Source organism: Charadrius vociferus, unplaced genomic scaffold (assembly GCF_000708025.1).
Source record: "Charadrius vociferus isolate BGI_N301 unplaced genomic scaffold, ASM70802v2 scaffold529, whole genome shotgun sequence".
NCBI classification, from domain to species: Eukaryota; Metazoa; Chordata; class Aves; order Charadriiformes; family Charadriidae; genus Charadrius; species Charadrius vociferus.
Window position 1 is genome coordinate 2,571,598 of NW_009650172.1, and position 15,525 is coordinate 2,587,122.

At 39.8% G+C, this 15,525-nt stretch overlaps 2 protein-coding genes across 2 annotated transcripts in view; one reads left to right on the forward strand and one right to left on the reverse strand.

Annotated features, from left to right (window-relative positions):
• The window catches only part of GEMIN5 (gem (nuclear organelle) associated protein 5), a 19,766-nt gene extending 17,828 nt beyond the window's left edge, over positions 1-1,938 (reverse strand). Inside the window, 1 exon segment of the mRNA XM_009892645.1 lies at positions 1,866-1,938. Within this exon segment, the coding sequence (XP_009890947.1) occupies positions 1,866-1,938 (73 nt within the window).
• Positions 20-7,052, forward strand: MRPL22 (mitochondrial ribosomal protein L22). Its single transcript, XM_009892617.1, has 6 exons — positions 20-64; positions 1,900-2,035; positions 3,991-4,056; positions 4,554-4,631; positions 5,465-5,534; positions 6,759-7,052. The coding sequence occupies exons 3-6, from the start codon at positions 4,036-4,038 to the stop codon at positions 6,968-6,970; spliced, it is 381 nt and encodes a 126-aa protein (XP_009890919.1). The 5' UTR covers positions 20-64; positions 1,900-2,035; positions 3,991-4,035; the 3' UTR covers positions 6,971-7,052.
• Positions 7,053-15,525: the final 8,473 nt, after the last annotated feature.

Sequence of the window (15,525 nt, forward strand, 5' to 3'; positions counted from 1 at the left end):
CGTGCTGCTTTCTTGCAGGTAGTGCCTGGGCTTGCAGTCTTCTCGGCTGGGCGCGGCCGGAGAGGTGAGTCAGTCCTGGAGCAGGCCCGTCCCTCCAGCGCCCTGGGCAGCTGGGCTTGGGCCGCCTCGCTCGGGTGTTCTTTGGGGCTGGAGCTGTGGGAAACAGGTCGCTCCGTGTTTCTGTAGTTTCTTTCTATGTATTTCAAGATTGTAGCGGGATGGAGGAGTCTCTCTTTCCTTCCTGACTGCTTTCTATCGGGCACCCAGATTACCTCCGACTTTATGATGCAGGTCGCAGTAATATAGTACCTGTTGCTCCCCTCTGCACTCTCCCCAGTCGTTGCTTTTCTGTAGTTGCTGGTCTTTTCCTGGGTCTGGAGGAACGGCAAAGTTGTACTGGGGGATGTTGGTCACTGATGACTGTACCCCAGACTTCAGAAGAAAGGCTGATGTAGATTCTTAAAAGTGCAGAGCTTTGGTCTTTGCTAGAGCTTGTGGAGGTGAACGGCAGAGACCTGTGTCGCTGAAGGAAGAAATAAGTTTGTGTTGCCTGTGCTTTGCTTACTGTCTTGCAGTTGAACAGTTACATGCTAATTGTTTGTTTCACTCAGTTGTTCTAGTCTGTATGTCTCCCACTTGCTGCTTATGCGTGATTCTTTTTAGAAACTTGCTCAGCTCTTTTCTTTCCCGTTCCCCTTACTTACCCATATATAATGTACTTTTGTTTGTGGCTTGTCACTGTCGTCTTTTGCTTAATGTGTTTGTGTCCTTTTTCTTCTCCTAAAGGTATGATAAATAGAGTTGCTCTTCACATGAGGTTGAATTACCTTATGATAGAGGGAGCATAAGATTCCTTAGTTTGTCAAATGTATTAATGTGTTCTGCTAATACCAGGAAGACAATCCTTAATTCATTACTGCTTAAGTTGTTAAATTGCAAAATATTTATGTGCTTGTCAAATATTTTCCTGTATTAATTGATCATGTTATGTCTGATGTTGATGAATTGCATTGTGTGAAACTTTTAAATATTAAGCAAATAAACCAGTTTTGGTAAATATCTGAAAAAATATTCCATAACATTTAAAATTGTTTCTTATGCTGCCCCCTACTGATAAGATGTGAAAACTTAACAGTGTACAATGCCCTTTTGAAACTATGTCAATGTGTTCTGTTTGCCAGGCATTTTAAAAATGTTTTGCATGGTTTGGTTGCCCACACAAAGCCATTCAAGCCTTAGTAAAACTTGCAATATCTGGTCTTGAACTCATCTGTTTCTTGTAGTTACAAGTGGCTGCCCAGTATTGCTTTATCTAGTCAGCAGGGGGCAAAACGTAGCTATTTTTTTCTGAATCTGAGGTGAGCAAACCGACTGAAAACTAGAGGTTTTTTGCTATCAACTGCTATTGGCTCGATCGCATTTTGAAAGTAGTTTGGAACAGCTTTCCTTTCAAATTTCAGAGTGTATGAACTTCTAATACTTTGTTGATACTAAACTTCTAGTTTTTCAAGGGACTTTCACTGCTAAAAATGTTAAGTTAAATAAGTATTGGCTAGTCTTGGAGAAGATATAAATTGTTTGTGCGATTAATGAACCCTACATAAGAACAGAGAGGTGGCTGTGTCTTTGTGTGACGATCCGGGGACACTTAATGTAGAATCTCATGCTATATCAATATCAGTTGTGGTTCATGGTTTGCTTTAGGAAACCCGAAGCTGCATGTTGAATTAAAAAGCCCTTTCAATATAAACTATAGAGGGCTTGAACAGTTTTATTTTGTGTGTAGTCAAATGTGTTGGTTTTCTTTATCGAGTCAGGTAAGTTCACAATTTTCCAGATAAACTGCACATTAATAAAGAACTCACGTTCAACAGCAAAGACTGTGGTCTTGTCTTGCAGGTGGCTAGCAACTGGTAGCCTTTTTCCTCTGTCATGCATCCACACAAGCACATCTCTGCAGAAATTTGGGAAGTGGGAGAAAAAGAACAGGATTGTTTATCCTCCGCAGCTGCCTGGAGAACCTCGCAGACCAGCTGTAAGGATACACCTGTGAATTTCCTTACCTGTTTATGTTTAGCAGCTTCTGAACAGATTGTCACTGTGTCTGTGTGACTCCACAAAGCACTAGTTTGATAGCTTATTAATTTGTTATTTAAGATTTTAGTCAGTTTGACATATCTATATTGTAAAAGGTAATATCACTTTGAATGTTTTCAATTTCAAAATTGTATCAGAGCTTCAAGTTGCTTGCAGCTGATCACCTACCTAATGTGTGATACGAACTGCAAACAAAGATACCACCCTGTCTTTGTAGAAATCTCTGAACTATGAAGAGGTAGAAGTTACCAAGGATTTATCACCATACACTTTTTATATTGGTACTCACAGTAAATAACTAGAGAAGTATGTGATTGTTTTGTTACTTCTGTGCACAAAGATATAAATGTAACTTTCCTGAAGTAGTGGAACTAGTGGCGCCTGTTTTGATGTAGATACAATACAGTGTGCGCTCTTCTCATTTCTTAATTTCCCTGTGTTATAGATTCTCTGAGGTCTGATAATTTGTTGCCTCTTGCTGTAGCCTCTCCTTAACGAAACTATTCAGAGGTGGTTTTCTGTCATAGTGATTGCTTTAAATGTTTAATATGGACTGAGAAGTTCTACGGTTAGGTGGGAAGGGACATGTGAGTCGTGGTATATGACTGCAGGAAGTTTTTTCCTTAGGAAACCATTTTATACTGTACAGTGGGGTTGTTTATTTAGTCTATTGCGCAGTAACTTGTGTTTTACTAAACCAGAAACTGAAGCAAAGAATCTAAAATCCTTTGTTATCTGTATGCTCGGTGTAGGGCTTTCTGCTGGCTGTTAAAGACAACTTTTGGAAAAGTCACTATAGTAACATGGTCAATTTTTTGAATGCAGTCATAACAGATTAGTTTTTGATAACAGCAGGTTTATGCCTGTTTCTCCCTGTCCCCTCTTATTGGTCACTTTACAACTGGGAAGTACAGTTAAATTAAGACGCTTGCTTCTGTTCACGTTTAAGTTGTGCATGAAAACTAAATGTTGTGTACTTGGTCACTAAAGGGACTAATAAGTGCTGCTTTCTGTACACTGCAGCCTGGGAGAATTTTAGGTGAATTCTTCGGTATTTCCTCACTCTCAAGAACTGATATTTTGGAATTCCATTTTTGTAGTTATTCTTTACTAGGAATTAATGGCATACTGCTCAGCAAAATATTTGCATTTCAAATCAATAGTGTTTTTTGGACGTGTGCTATTGTGGGCTATGAATATTTATCGCTTCTGTGAACATCATGGCCTAGGACATAGAAGTACATGCTGCGTACTGTGCTGACTAATGCAATGTATGTGAAAATGCAGTTATTGACCAACTTGCTTATTAAATCAGTTTTGTATTTGTTCATAAAGAATGCCATCTTTTTCAAATTTGAATTGATGTTATATTTTACTAGCTAGTTTTGGTCCCTGTTGGTAAAGTAATAATGTTAAATGGGGCTTTGGAGACAGCTCTTCATGCCTATCAAACTTGAAACCCTCTTCACTTCTGAAGAGCTAATTAAGTTCATTTTAGTAATATTGTTTAGTTGCTATCCCAGTAAGTTGACTTGACAGCAGAGGAATGTTTTTAATGCTAAATGGGCATGTCAGTCTTAGACTGCTTCAAAAGGTGGGGAGGAGGAAAGGGAAAGATGATGAAAAATCTTCTGGTTATCTTTTACAGGGACTTCTGTTTATAAACTAATTCTCATGAGGTTATATTAAATTTTTTCATATGCTAGCTGCCTTTTTTAATGCTTTCAGTTTCAAATGTCAAAGGTATGCCTGATTTGGTATGTTTGTGGTATAGTAGGGGGAGTCATGCCTATTTTATTCCAAGTAAGAAAATAGATTGTGGAGCAGACATGTATGCTCCATTCTTGTTTTCACAGCAAAATTACTGATCCTTTAATTTTTCTTTGCACCTAGGAAATATATCACTGTCGGAGGGAAATAAAATATAGCAAAGATAAGATGTGGTATCTGGCAAAACTGGTAAGCAAAAAGTGTTTTGTACTGTATTTGTTAGAATGCAGAATTTAATTGTTGTATTTGACTTAAGAGCTTAATTCAATCACAGTCTAATCAACATCTTCATAATGGAGTCCTGGGCAAGAACATACATCTGTGCAGGCAGACAGTGGCTTGTAGTTTGGTTTAGCTGCTTTATCTTCGTACGCTCTCAAATGTATACCCAGGATCATATTCAGATTATGCATTGTGGAAGAATTTTTGTGTTGGTTTCTGCCTAGTAGTAGATGGCAAGGGGAACTTAGAGCAATAGTAATGGGCTGTTGAATGTTTTATCAAGATTTACTCAGTATTTAGCTCAAGTTCTGTATGTAAGATATTACATTGAAGAAATGGCAATTAAGAAAATAATTAATTTGATTTGCTCTTTATAATGGCAAAATAATTTAAATACTGTGTTCTGAATAAGAGAAGGGAAATATTTGTAATTGCAGAAGCTAACTTTAACACTTTGATTGCAGATAAAAGGAATGTCCATTGATCAGGCTCTTGCTCAGTTGGAATTTAGTGATAAAAAGGGAGCAAAGGTGATCAAAGAGGTATGTAGGAGTATTCTTTAACACTCCTAGTTTCAAGAAAACTTCAAAATAAATACCTATCACTAGAAGTTTGGAGATGTTTCTATTTCTGTGTTTTTCTATGTTTCTATTAAACCTGTTGGCAGCACATTCAAACAACATATTTTTGTAGTAATGTAGTGACGTATGAGTATGCAGAGGTCACTTGTCATTATACGCTAAAACAGTCAACACAGTAAATTGCATGGGTGCCCTCTCTAACAATGCTCGGTGTTAAGTTCATGGTAAATAATGCAGAATCGTTGTCACTAATAGCTGCTACATCTATGTGCTTTGGCTCTTAAAATTGTAAGAGATAAAGGATATCATCAGGAAAAGGACTGAGTTCTGTAAGGGCATGAAAGCTTTTCATACACTGTAATTGTTAGGAGTCTCAAATTGCTTATTTTCTTGGCCAAGCATTGATTTCTGGCATAATAATGACAAAGCAGTATCTTGTATTAGCTGAGAATATTAAATGGCCTAAGTTCATTTTGTCCAGCTTGGAATTTGTTTCTAGTCTGGTGTCTAATTAGACAAAGGTCCATGGATGGAAGGCTCACAAATGCTGGTGGTAACCATCTTTTCCACTCCCTTTCCTCCAAAAAATGTAATAAAGTTGTCCTGAAGCTTTTTCAGTCTGTATGCAAAGAACATACATAAAAGGTGTTTGTCTTTTAACAATTTTGATCTCTGTAGAATACTTTTTCTGTAAGTGACTTAAACTTGCAATTTCTTGCACGTTATCTAGAGATAAGAAATGGCATTGCTTAAATTCCTACTCAGTATTTCCATTTCTTTTCCTTTTGTTACAGGTTCTATTAGAAGCTCAGGAAATGGCAGTAAGAAATCACAACGTGGAATTCAAATCAAATTTACATATAGGTACTTTTCTTTTTTTTCTTACTTTAGGGCAGAAAAATGTCATCCTACCCAACAGAAAAAGTTTCAACCTCAAGATTTTGCTGCTTCAAATCAGCAGAAGTGATTAGGGGATAGTTTCTAGTAAACTTATCTTTGCCAAAACATGATAGGGACGTGCTTTCAACTTGCAGTAGAACTAAAGTTAGTGTGGTGGTTGAGCCTTCAGCCATCGATTTATTGTAGTTGGTGTCTGACCAGTGGTGTTCTGGAATCTGCTGGATGCATTGTTTTTAAGATGCATTCATCTTGAAGTGGAATTTCTGGTCCCTGTGTGAAAAGGAAGTCCTGAGGAAGATGATGCTTGACATGATTATGAAAGACTAGACAACGAGAAGCAAACTGTTACTAATTTTTACTGTTGCCAGTGAACATAGATGCTGGAAGTTTTGTCTGTGGCTAGTACTATAGCTTTGCAGGATCAGAATCCAAACTTCTGTTAGAAACAGTATAAAAGTAAATGAATATTGACAGTAGACTTCTTTAAAAGGCTTTGCTATAGATGATTACAGGATAAGCTTGTAATAACTACAGCACTTTCTTACTTAGAGAAATGTTTACTTGTAGTTGTTTTTAGGTGCAAAGTAAAAATTCCCATTTTGTCAACTATGGTATAAATGTTATTAAGCTGACCTCATAACTTTAAAGTAACCTGGATTGTAGACCAGATTTGATTAGAATTCTTTGGAGCCTTCAGGCCTCTGCCAGAAGAAGGTTTATCTACTAGTGCAGGACTGGATGTGTAGATAATGAAAATACCTATGATGAAAGCAATAAAGGGAGAAAGGAGGGAAAATGAAGTCTACGAGACTTCTACAGCAATTCATGAGACAAGCTACTAAAAAGCAATGGAATTAATACCACCTTCAGAAGAGCTATATCATCTAGTAAGTGCTCAGTGTAGCTTCATTTGAATTTGTCCTTCACTGTATATTTATCTTTGCGTGCTTTCTAAATTCACCTTTTTGGTACTCCTAAAGAGTGTTAATTCAACTCACGGGTTCCTCTATAGCAGTAATCCGCTAAATGTAGTAGAAGAAAGATGGAGGAGAGAATCCTGAATAGAATTAACTTTTCATATGCAGTCATGAAAAATACACTGGCAGGAGTGTTTCAGTTGCAGATATGTAGTAGTTTATTCTTGACTGAATAGTCTTCTCTCCCCCCCCCCCCACCTTTTTCCTTCAGCTGAGTCAATGACGGGCAGAGGCCGCTATGTGAAGCGGATTCGTTACCATGGCAAAGGCATGTTTGGCATCATGAAAATCTCCAGGTGCCATTACTTTGTGAAGTTGGTGGAAGGTCCTCCTCCTCCTCCAGAGCCACCAAGGACTGGTTTTGACCAAGCAAAAGAATACGTGCAGCAGCTGCGAAGCAGAACCCTTGTTAATACACTGTGACAAACTTTTGTGACTGTATAGGTATTTCTTGTTTGACAATGTAATTATATAAAAGAATAATTAAAATCATGTTTTACTTATATCTTTGGTGCTGCTGGAGCTGGATGATGCAAGAATGATCATAGGCTTTTTTCTTTTATTGTCAAGCTATAGGTACGGAAAAATCTTGGAAAAGGAGCAATAGATGTTACTTTTTGGGTTACTTGGACCACAGCATTCAATCTCTACCCTGGACTGTCAAATCTAGAATGTACAGTGCCGTTAAAGCTTGTAAGAAACTGTGATTGTCCTCAAACTCACACAGCTGTCTCTGTTATGTATTGATGGGTCTTTTATCGTAAAAATAAGTGCTTGACAGTCAAGTTGCAAGATCAAGACTTGAACTAAAGTTGCTAAAATTTGACATCTTAAAGTAGCTACAACTGTGGAACAAAACAAGTAAAGGTAATAGCTGAGTTTATCGGGCATCATTTATGGTTTCTTTGTCTGGGCCGTAATGCTCTTGCCTTACAGCCTCTGTTGTGCATCTTAGGCATTGTGTGTGAGAGTGGGGAATAAAAAAAACATTTAAAGTTCAGGTTTGAACAGGGTCAGTAGGTGGCAATGTTTAGTTTGTCAGAGAGGGAAGTGACAGTGAAAACTTACAGCATGTTGAAACTCCCTTGATTCTGACCGTGGCATTAATAGTCTGATATGTGCATGGAGTTCAGGCTCTGTGGAAACTCAGTATGGGTAAGAGGCACAATATGGAGAAGAGCTTGTCTTGGTGAAGAGTGAACTAATTATTCTGTACTGTCTGGAAACAAATTGCTTTTGTAATGTTGAGGCAAGTAAAATGCTCTGTGGATTTAATATGGAATGGCTTGTTGCATACACAAATCAGGCTTTCAGTTCTCTGAAAACAATCCCGTCTTTATCATTACTTCTTTGAAGAGAGAAAGACTGAGGTCAGTAGGGGGAATCTCATTTCACCCAGTCAAATTTTCAAGTCGATGGCCAGAGATCATGAACATCGGCATGAAAAGAGAATGAGTAGTTGCTTGTTTATGCAAATGTCTGATATTTAGACCTTTCTTTTCCATTCTGGGAACATTAGAATGGGAGATAGATTGCTTAGCTCATTTAGATCTTTTTACCACACCAGCTAGTGGTAGCTTCTTACACGTGTTTGTTTTGATCAGTACTTGAATCATGGCAAAGGGACGGTTCCTATAAGGAAAGAAATTATCTTTGTTGTATTAATGAAAGTGGCATACAGTTGTTTCTTTTGGCTACCAAAGAAAGAGTCTCATGATGTTAGAGTGTTAGGGGATAGTGAAGTTACACAAGAAGTACATGCCTAGCTCAACACCATTAATGGGTGCTTATTTGCACTCATTTTTTCTGCAGTGCACTTACAGATGCATTACTTGCTTTAAAGCCGTGATTTAAGAACTTTTGTCTGAGAGGTATGTTCCTGGTGTGTTTGAAGAACTGTTTCTGATGTACTATTATAAACAGCTGTGCTTTGCTCTACCAGCTGCTGTTAAACTTTTCTGTCATAATGAATCTCTTACAAGTTGTAGCAAACTTGAATGACAATCTTTTTGGGGCTCAGGGATCTGGGAGAAGACTATGGAATTGCAAAATAAGCCAAGCTTAATAAGTACTTGTCATCTAAGCATGTAAAACCTGGCTTCTAGATATCTTATTCCAGTACGTCTTTCTCTTGCATGCTGTACGTTTTGCTCTAGATCCCTTATGGACCCCCACACAAGGTTGTATCCTTACAGATATCATTGCTCTAGTTATGAATCTGCAGGTGGGGAGAGAAGTGAGAACATGACTGATGTTTTTTTTCAGCTTCTTTATGATGCAGCAGGTGGCCCTGACACTCCTTTAAACAAACAGACCTGGGCTTTTAAAATTTTTCAGTTAAAAAAGCAAGGTTGTCACTTGTCATTCTTGTTCTCTTTCTCAAAACAGTAAGTGGGAAGACACTTTTTTTGACATGTTTTTCAGCATTTCTCTTATGCCCTAGTCCCGTTTTCTGCCTTCTTGAATGTGCGTAACCTGTAGTAGATCCTTACAGTGTTGGCTAAGGAAGCTTCATAGCTGCGGCTGTGACGGTACAATGATGGGAGATTTGGTGAGATGAGGAGCTTGAACTGGCTCAATCCCTGCCTTTCACTGGTGGGACAGGAAGAGTGTCTGATGTGGTTTGTGTGATAAGTGCATCAAAACATTGGTATGGGAACATGCCTGAGCCTTTTAAAAATTCAGTAAGATCTAGTGATCTGTACTGTCAAGTTCTATATATAAATAAAATTTGGAAGTTTTGATTCTACTGTGCTTTCTTCGTAATTATTACATCTACACCTCAGTTAGATATTTTGTTGCGGATTCAGACAGAAAATTCCATGCTAACTGCAACAGGTCTTTAGCAGAAGATCATTTATTACTGTGACCTCCAATAAAAGAACATTCTTAAATGACCTGTCACCAGAAGGGAGAGGGAGAGGCACCTAGGCCTCTACTTGGTGCTAATTTTATTAGTAACATCTGGGGGCACTGTAAACTCACCACTTGCGTATTTATGTGCTGATGTTACAGAAACTGGAGAAGAAGCAAATACGCGTGAAGGTGTAGTAAGGCTTCAGGGAAATCTGAAGAGAGCAGAACTGTGAGCTGTGCTCAGCAATGTGAGATTTAATTGAGGAAAACTTAAAAACCTGCTGTTGGGTTTGTTCATAAACACTTTAAAGTAGCCAGTGAGAAAGTAAAAATACTTTTGCCAGACAACTTGATATCTTTTTGGATGTGGTGTTTGTTTTGTTTTTTTTTTTTTTTGTTTCGTTTTTTCTTTTTTCCTCCTTTTTAAAACTCTTGGGCAGTTATTGAGGAGATGGTTCATCAAAGGCAGAGTAAGGAAAGACTCATGAATATAGTTATGAAGTGATCATCGGCCTCTTTAAAAACATGGAAGATAAATGTGAGTGTGATAGACAGTGACTGGACAGTTGGGAACCTCTGATTCTGGTCAGGTCTGTACTGGAAATTGCTGTTGTGAAGTGGACTGCATTAGGGCTCGGGTGGTACCTGGGCACAGACTGGCATGTTCTGCCCGGGGCTTCAGCTGTGTTGCTGTACCTGGCATGAACTTGACTAGACCAAGGTCGTGCTGCACAACTCTTCTGATTACCCACATTTGCACAAATGGGAGGTGTGTGACAGTATGGCCTCCTCCGCATTGCGGAGTTGCTTGGGAAATTCTTCAGTCACTGGAGCGAAGGAAGAATAGGAATCATTGTTTGCTTTCTGCCAGTCTGTATGAAAATCCACTGCTGGGATGCTGGAAAGTCATTTGCAAACAGAATTCTCCTTTAAACAGAAATAAGGTTACTTCTAATACCCTTAATGAACCATAGAAACAGTGTGACATTCTTCACCATATGAGCTGTAGTGCTGCTGAAAATGTCCCTGTTTCTAACTTTTCAAAGAGCAAGCCTTTATTGCTGAATGACATCTGTCCAGCTGTACTTCAGCCATATAATTTAAAATAATTACTAAGTATACAAAATAAGAGACTGTAATAGCAATAATAATCACACAAGTTACTGTTTGCCGGACCCTTACCTAGAGAGAATAACTTGAAAGGAGGGAAAAGTTTCAGGAACTGACTTTTGAATGCTTAGACTGAAGTAAGGAACAAGATCTCTCTTGGGAGTAGTCAGGAAATGTAGAGCTAATTTTGTATTTGCTCTATAACATCAACGCTCTCTTCTTGTTTCAAGGAAGCTATACGCTGATACGGAGGGCAGGCTGCCATTGAAGAGAAGGAGCCAAGGAGAGCGTAACTTTACGCTGGGCAAATTAGGCGTCCAACTCTGAGCATTAGCTGAGGAAATGAATGTGAAAGTGTGTAACACTGGAATCGAGCGTTCTTGAAGCTAAAGATGTGGGGCAGATAATCTGAATAACTGCTGCATCTGTGGGTGCTACTTCTGTGTATTGCACAGTAATACAGCCATCAGGTTTTGTGTGGTAAAATGAATTGGTCATATGTGAACCTAGATTCACTCCCTCTTTCTTTTCCTCCAGAAATAATGAAATGGAGGCTTAAACCGTATTTGTATGGTATCTTTATTTTAAATTAGACTGGAGTTGGAACCATTGTCAACACTGCATCAAGTCACCTGTGTTTCTGTCTAAAATATTGGAAATCCAGCCACCTCTCTGGTAGCCTGTGCTAGCGCTACACTATTCTCCTTGTGAAAACTTCTTGCAAAGCTCAGCCTGAGCCTCCCAAGCTGTGATCTGTTGTACTTGTCCTTTATTCTGTTGCCCAGTGCTACTGAGAAGTGGTTGACTATCACATTGTAACTCTCCTGTTGCTGTCAGATCACCCTGCTTTTTGGCAGGATGAACAAGCCCAGCTCCAATCTCTCCTCATAAATCTAGTTCTCTAGCCCTTGTGAGGTATCCTTTCCAGTTTCCCCATCTGTGTTACAGTGGGGGGGACCTAAAACCAGACTCAGTTTTCCAGGTACAGCTTCACCAGCACTGATGAGAGGGAGATAACTTCCCTCAGTCTGCTTGCCATGCTTTTAACAGAGTCAAGTATGCAGTCTGCTGTATCTGTGATGAGAGCATGTTGTTGGCTCACATTCAGCTTGGTGTTCATGCAACTCCCAGGTCCTTTTTAGGTCGCTCATTGAAATTGCAGTAAGTACCTGTGGCATCTGTGTTCCAGCTCGCATTGCTTTTCTGTATACACTAGTGAGGACTCCTTTACCACCGGGAAGCTGTTCTGTGATGACCATTTGCTTTCCTAATAGAAAAATTGCAAAACAGTTTTCTGGCTTCTGTTATTAATCAAACTCTTAGGCTAGCTAAGAGTGGAGTAAAGGCATTTGTACATGTTATTGTGGTAAACTCCATCAATGTGTGCAGCTAAGTGGTGAAATGTGTCTACATCTCTGCTACTGATTATCTCCTTCAGAGTAAGACAAGCATAGGTCCGTACTGTATGCTGGCCATGTAAAATAAAACCTTAATTAAATGAAAACAGAGTGGACTGTGAGGTGCACTGTACTGGGCCATTAAAGGATTGCTGTTCAAAACCAGCTCTTCTAGACGCCCCTGATTCCTTGCCTTCTTTTTTCCCCACTTAAAATTCCCAATAGTGCATTAAGATGAACTCAGTAGTTAGTAAATTTTCCCCTGTGTAGTTTACAAGCTCAAGGTTATGGGCCAGAACAAGTAGTGTCATGCTATAAATCAGGTGTAATGGAACAGCCTGAGAGAGCGCACAGAAGTTCTACGTCCCTTCACACAGTGTGCATCCTAAAACTCTGAAGGTAGAGTTGGCAAACACCCAGAAACCCCCACAAATGGCTGATTAAATCATTAATAATGAGTCTCGTTCTGCTACCCTCTCTCTGTTGGAGTTTGAATTCTCTGAATCATTCCAGTACAGCAAGGTGTCCTGGAAAATTCTTAAAGGGGCTGCAAATAGGAAAAGACAAGTTTTCACCAGAAGGGGGATGTAGCTGAACCCTACTGTGGTGCAGAATGGAGGTGGGACATCTGCCTTGTGGTTATTCTCCTTCCAGCAACCAAATGCCTTCTGTCAATGTGCTGTATCATAACTTACATGGCTTTAGCTTTCAGCTATTCCTCATGGTTCTGGTTCTCTCCACGGGCTTAAAAAGTCCTCTTCTATTTCTTTCAGACCTGAAATATGTTACTACTTCAGTGATTCTGAACATTGGACTGTCTAAAGAAGAACCTGCCTGCACAGGCAGGGGAAGGCAGTCCTGAGTTTGCAGCCAGGGTCCTCCCAGCAGGACTGTGCTCGGGGTTTTACTCAGGTTAGTATTGAGGCTGAAGGCTGCCTGGATGGGTTCATACTCTGTCAGCTCCGACACAGGCAGAAGCAACCTGTGATGGTCTGTGCTGTGACAGATGTGCCCTGAGTTGGAGCCCGTAACATGGTTCTTGTGAGAAAAAGACAAGCTGGAGATAGCAAACCTTGAGCTGGAAAAGTTCAGTCACCAGGGATGACTTCTACATAGAGCTTACATGATAGTAGTGGAAGAACTATGATTTAATAGTATATCTGGACATATGGTCTAGCTATGTTTTGTCTGCCCTGTCCGTGTGAATTGGGGAAGCCACCCAAGATCCCTGTTGGTAGCGACCTCTGCTAAATAACACTGTTGCTGAGTTTCATCCTGAGTGTGCCCAGGTAAATGTAGAAATGTGGTTGCAGACAGTTGAATGAGGGAAGACAAATAGCGCCTTCTTGACTGAGATTTTCTCCAGGTATGGAGAAATTTGAGTGTGAAACAACTGGAACTGTCTTGTTCTTAGAAGGGAAAGGTGATTTCCAAAGTCAGTGAAGGATAAGGACAAAATGATGTGGAATTTGGATTTACCTTGAGCTGACTGGTGTCAAGAATAAGGGTCAGAAGTCTGGTGCAGTTATACCTCTCTCACCTACAAAAGTTGGTGAAAATTTCTGTCCGAGATCAAGGTAATGCTAACTAAACTATTGGCCGAGTAGCTAGAAATGTCAGGGTTCGTCTCCAGTATGTCGCATTTTGAAGTAGATTCCCACCTGTTCTAGTCAAGTCTTAAATGTTTCAAAGATACTCTTCATTTTTCTTTTGGTTTTATTATCTATCTCTTTTGTGGGCCAATGCTCCCTACTTTTATGGGCATGGATGCTTGGAAAGCAATTATTGTTCATTTTCTCTATATGTTCTGATGCTGGATATGTCTTTCTTTTTGGAGGCTCTCAGAGTCTGTGCTGGGAATGCATTTCTCTTCCTAGTGTTGAGAGATTTGTATTTTTAATAGGTATTTGTTTTATCTATCACATGCTAGATTTATTTACTTGATAATCTTAATCTCTCATGTCCTGATCTAGCACACAGAGATTTTATTCATTTAACAGTTTGGCTTTTGGATCAGATAGCCCTTAAAGGTAAATCCTGCAGTGTGCTGAGCGTGCTCAACTGAGAGCAGCAGTAACTTGCAGGGAGTCTGCAGCACCTTTCAGGATTGTGCTCTTAGAAGCTTTCTTTACATATGAAGTATAAGAATAAGTTACCGTGTGGTGCGTGTCTTTCCTTCCTAGACCATATCCTTCTTTAATATGATTTCTCTCTGATAAGTGAGACTTCTTCAAGAAATTTTTGCAACGACTGCCCGTGCTCGGTTGACCCCTTTTGGGTCTCTTATGAGTTCTTTTCTATGTCCATCTTCTTTGATACAAAACAAAGGCATCCTTCTTTCTTCAAGGTGTGCTTTGTTGAAGTTAGTTCGAAAATGAGGGGGAAAAGCAAACAAAAATACTTTCTTGAAGTGACACTTCTACCCCACTCCAGCAGTCACTTCTACCCCACTCCAGCACGGTACAATAAACTCAGTATCGTTGCTCTTGAATGTAAGACGTTAACATTTCTTTCTCTCTACTGCAGGAAAAAACAACAGGTCTTTTTCTTGTTCTCTGACACAGAAGCTTCCAATTTATTACTACTTTAAAAAACCAAACTTAATTCAGATCCTCTATCAGACAGCATAGTATCTTCATTTCTTAAAAGTAGGTTTGAGATGTTATATTTGTTCATGTTACTGTTTGAGAAACCCATAGCAATTTACTGTCATTTAAACAATCATTCTATCACCCGATGACCCCTCTGGACCCGGAAAGGGGAATCAGGGGAAAACCAAGGAAACCTGGGGCTGAAATATAAACAGATTTCATAGAATAAGATGATAATTAACATTTGTAGCACTAAAAAACCAATATTGATCCTGACACCAATACAGAATATGCAAGGATTGTACTCAGCCCATTCTATCCGTAGGAAGCTGTGCACTCCCAGCACTGGACAGTAACTGTTGGACACTGAGCACTGCAGCTTTGGGAGGAAGGGAAGTGCTCAGGGGTCCGGCACTGGGACAAGAAGTTCTCAGGATGGCAGCCATCAAGGGAGAGAGCGAACTTTGCAGCAAACTTTCTAATTTATATTGGATGTGATGTTCATGGTATGAAATAATCCTGTTGGCCAGCGTGGGTCAAGTGCCCCGGTCTCACTCCTCCTCATCCCTGCACCTGGTGAGCTCAAAAACACCAAGACCTTGAAACCCACATACCATGGCTGGCTGCAAATTAAATATTTTCACAAGTTCAGCCACCAGAGTCTTCTAAAAGTGCAGTCTTTCCAAGTATTAGAAGAGAAATTACTCCTGTGTCACTCAAACCAGGACAGTTTCTGATAGGAATAATGGGGACCAAAATTCTAGGTTTCAGAAGGAGGCTAATAATACATTTTCCTGGTATGGTGCCTGGGATAGCAGGGGAATAGGGGTGATGACCCAGGGGTGCATCTCATACCTACAAGGTGAAATGCAACGGCAGCCCCGGCAGTAGACAGTTCCTTGGCTCACCTGTGACTTTGGCAAGCCAACACTTTCATGGCACTGACAGCGTAAACATTTTGTGGCAACTGTGCAAAGGAGGCAGCCAATTATTTTCCTAATGATTGCTTCCCAGTGCTCTCCTC

Excerpts from the sequence above, each read along its gene's own strand:
- MRPL22 (XM_009892617.1), top strand. The coding sequence starts at position 4,036 with ATGTGGTATCTGGCAAAACTG. Across the intron at positions 4,057-4,553 it reads TGTGGTATCTGGCAAAACTG|ATAAAAGGAATGTCCATTGA; the intron begins GTAAGCAAAAAG and ends CTTTGATTGCAG. Across the intron at positions 4,632-5,464 it reads GAGCAAAGGTGATCAAAGAG|GTTCTATTAGAAGCTCAGGA; the intron begins GTATGTAGGAGT and ends CTTTTGTTACAG.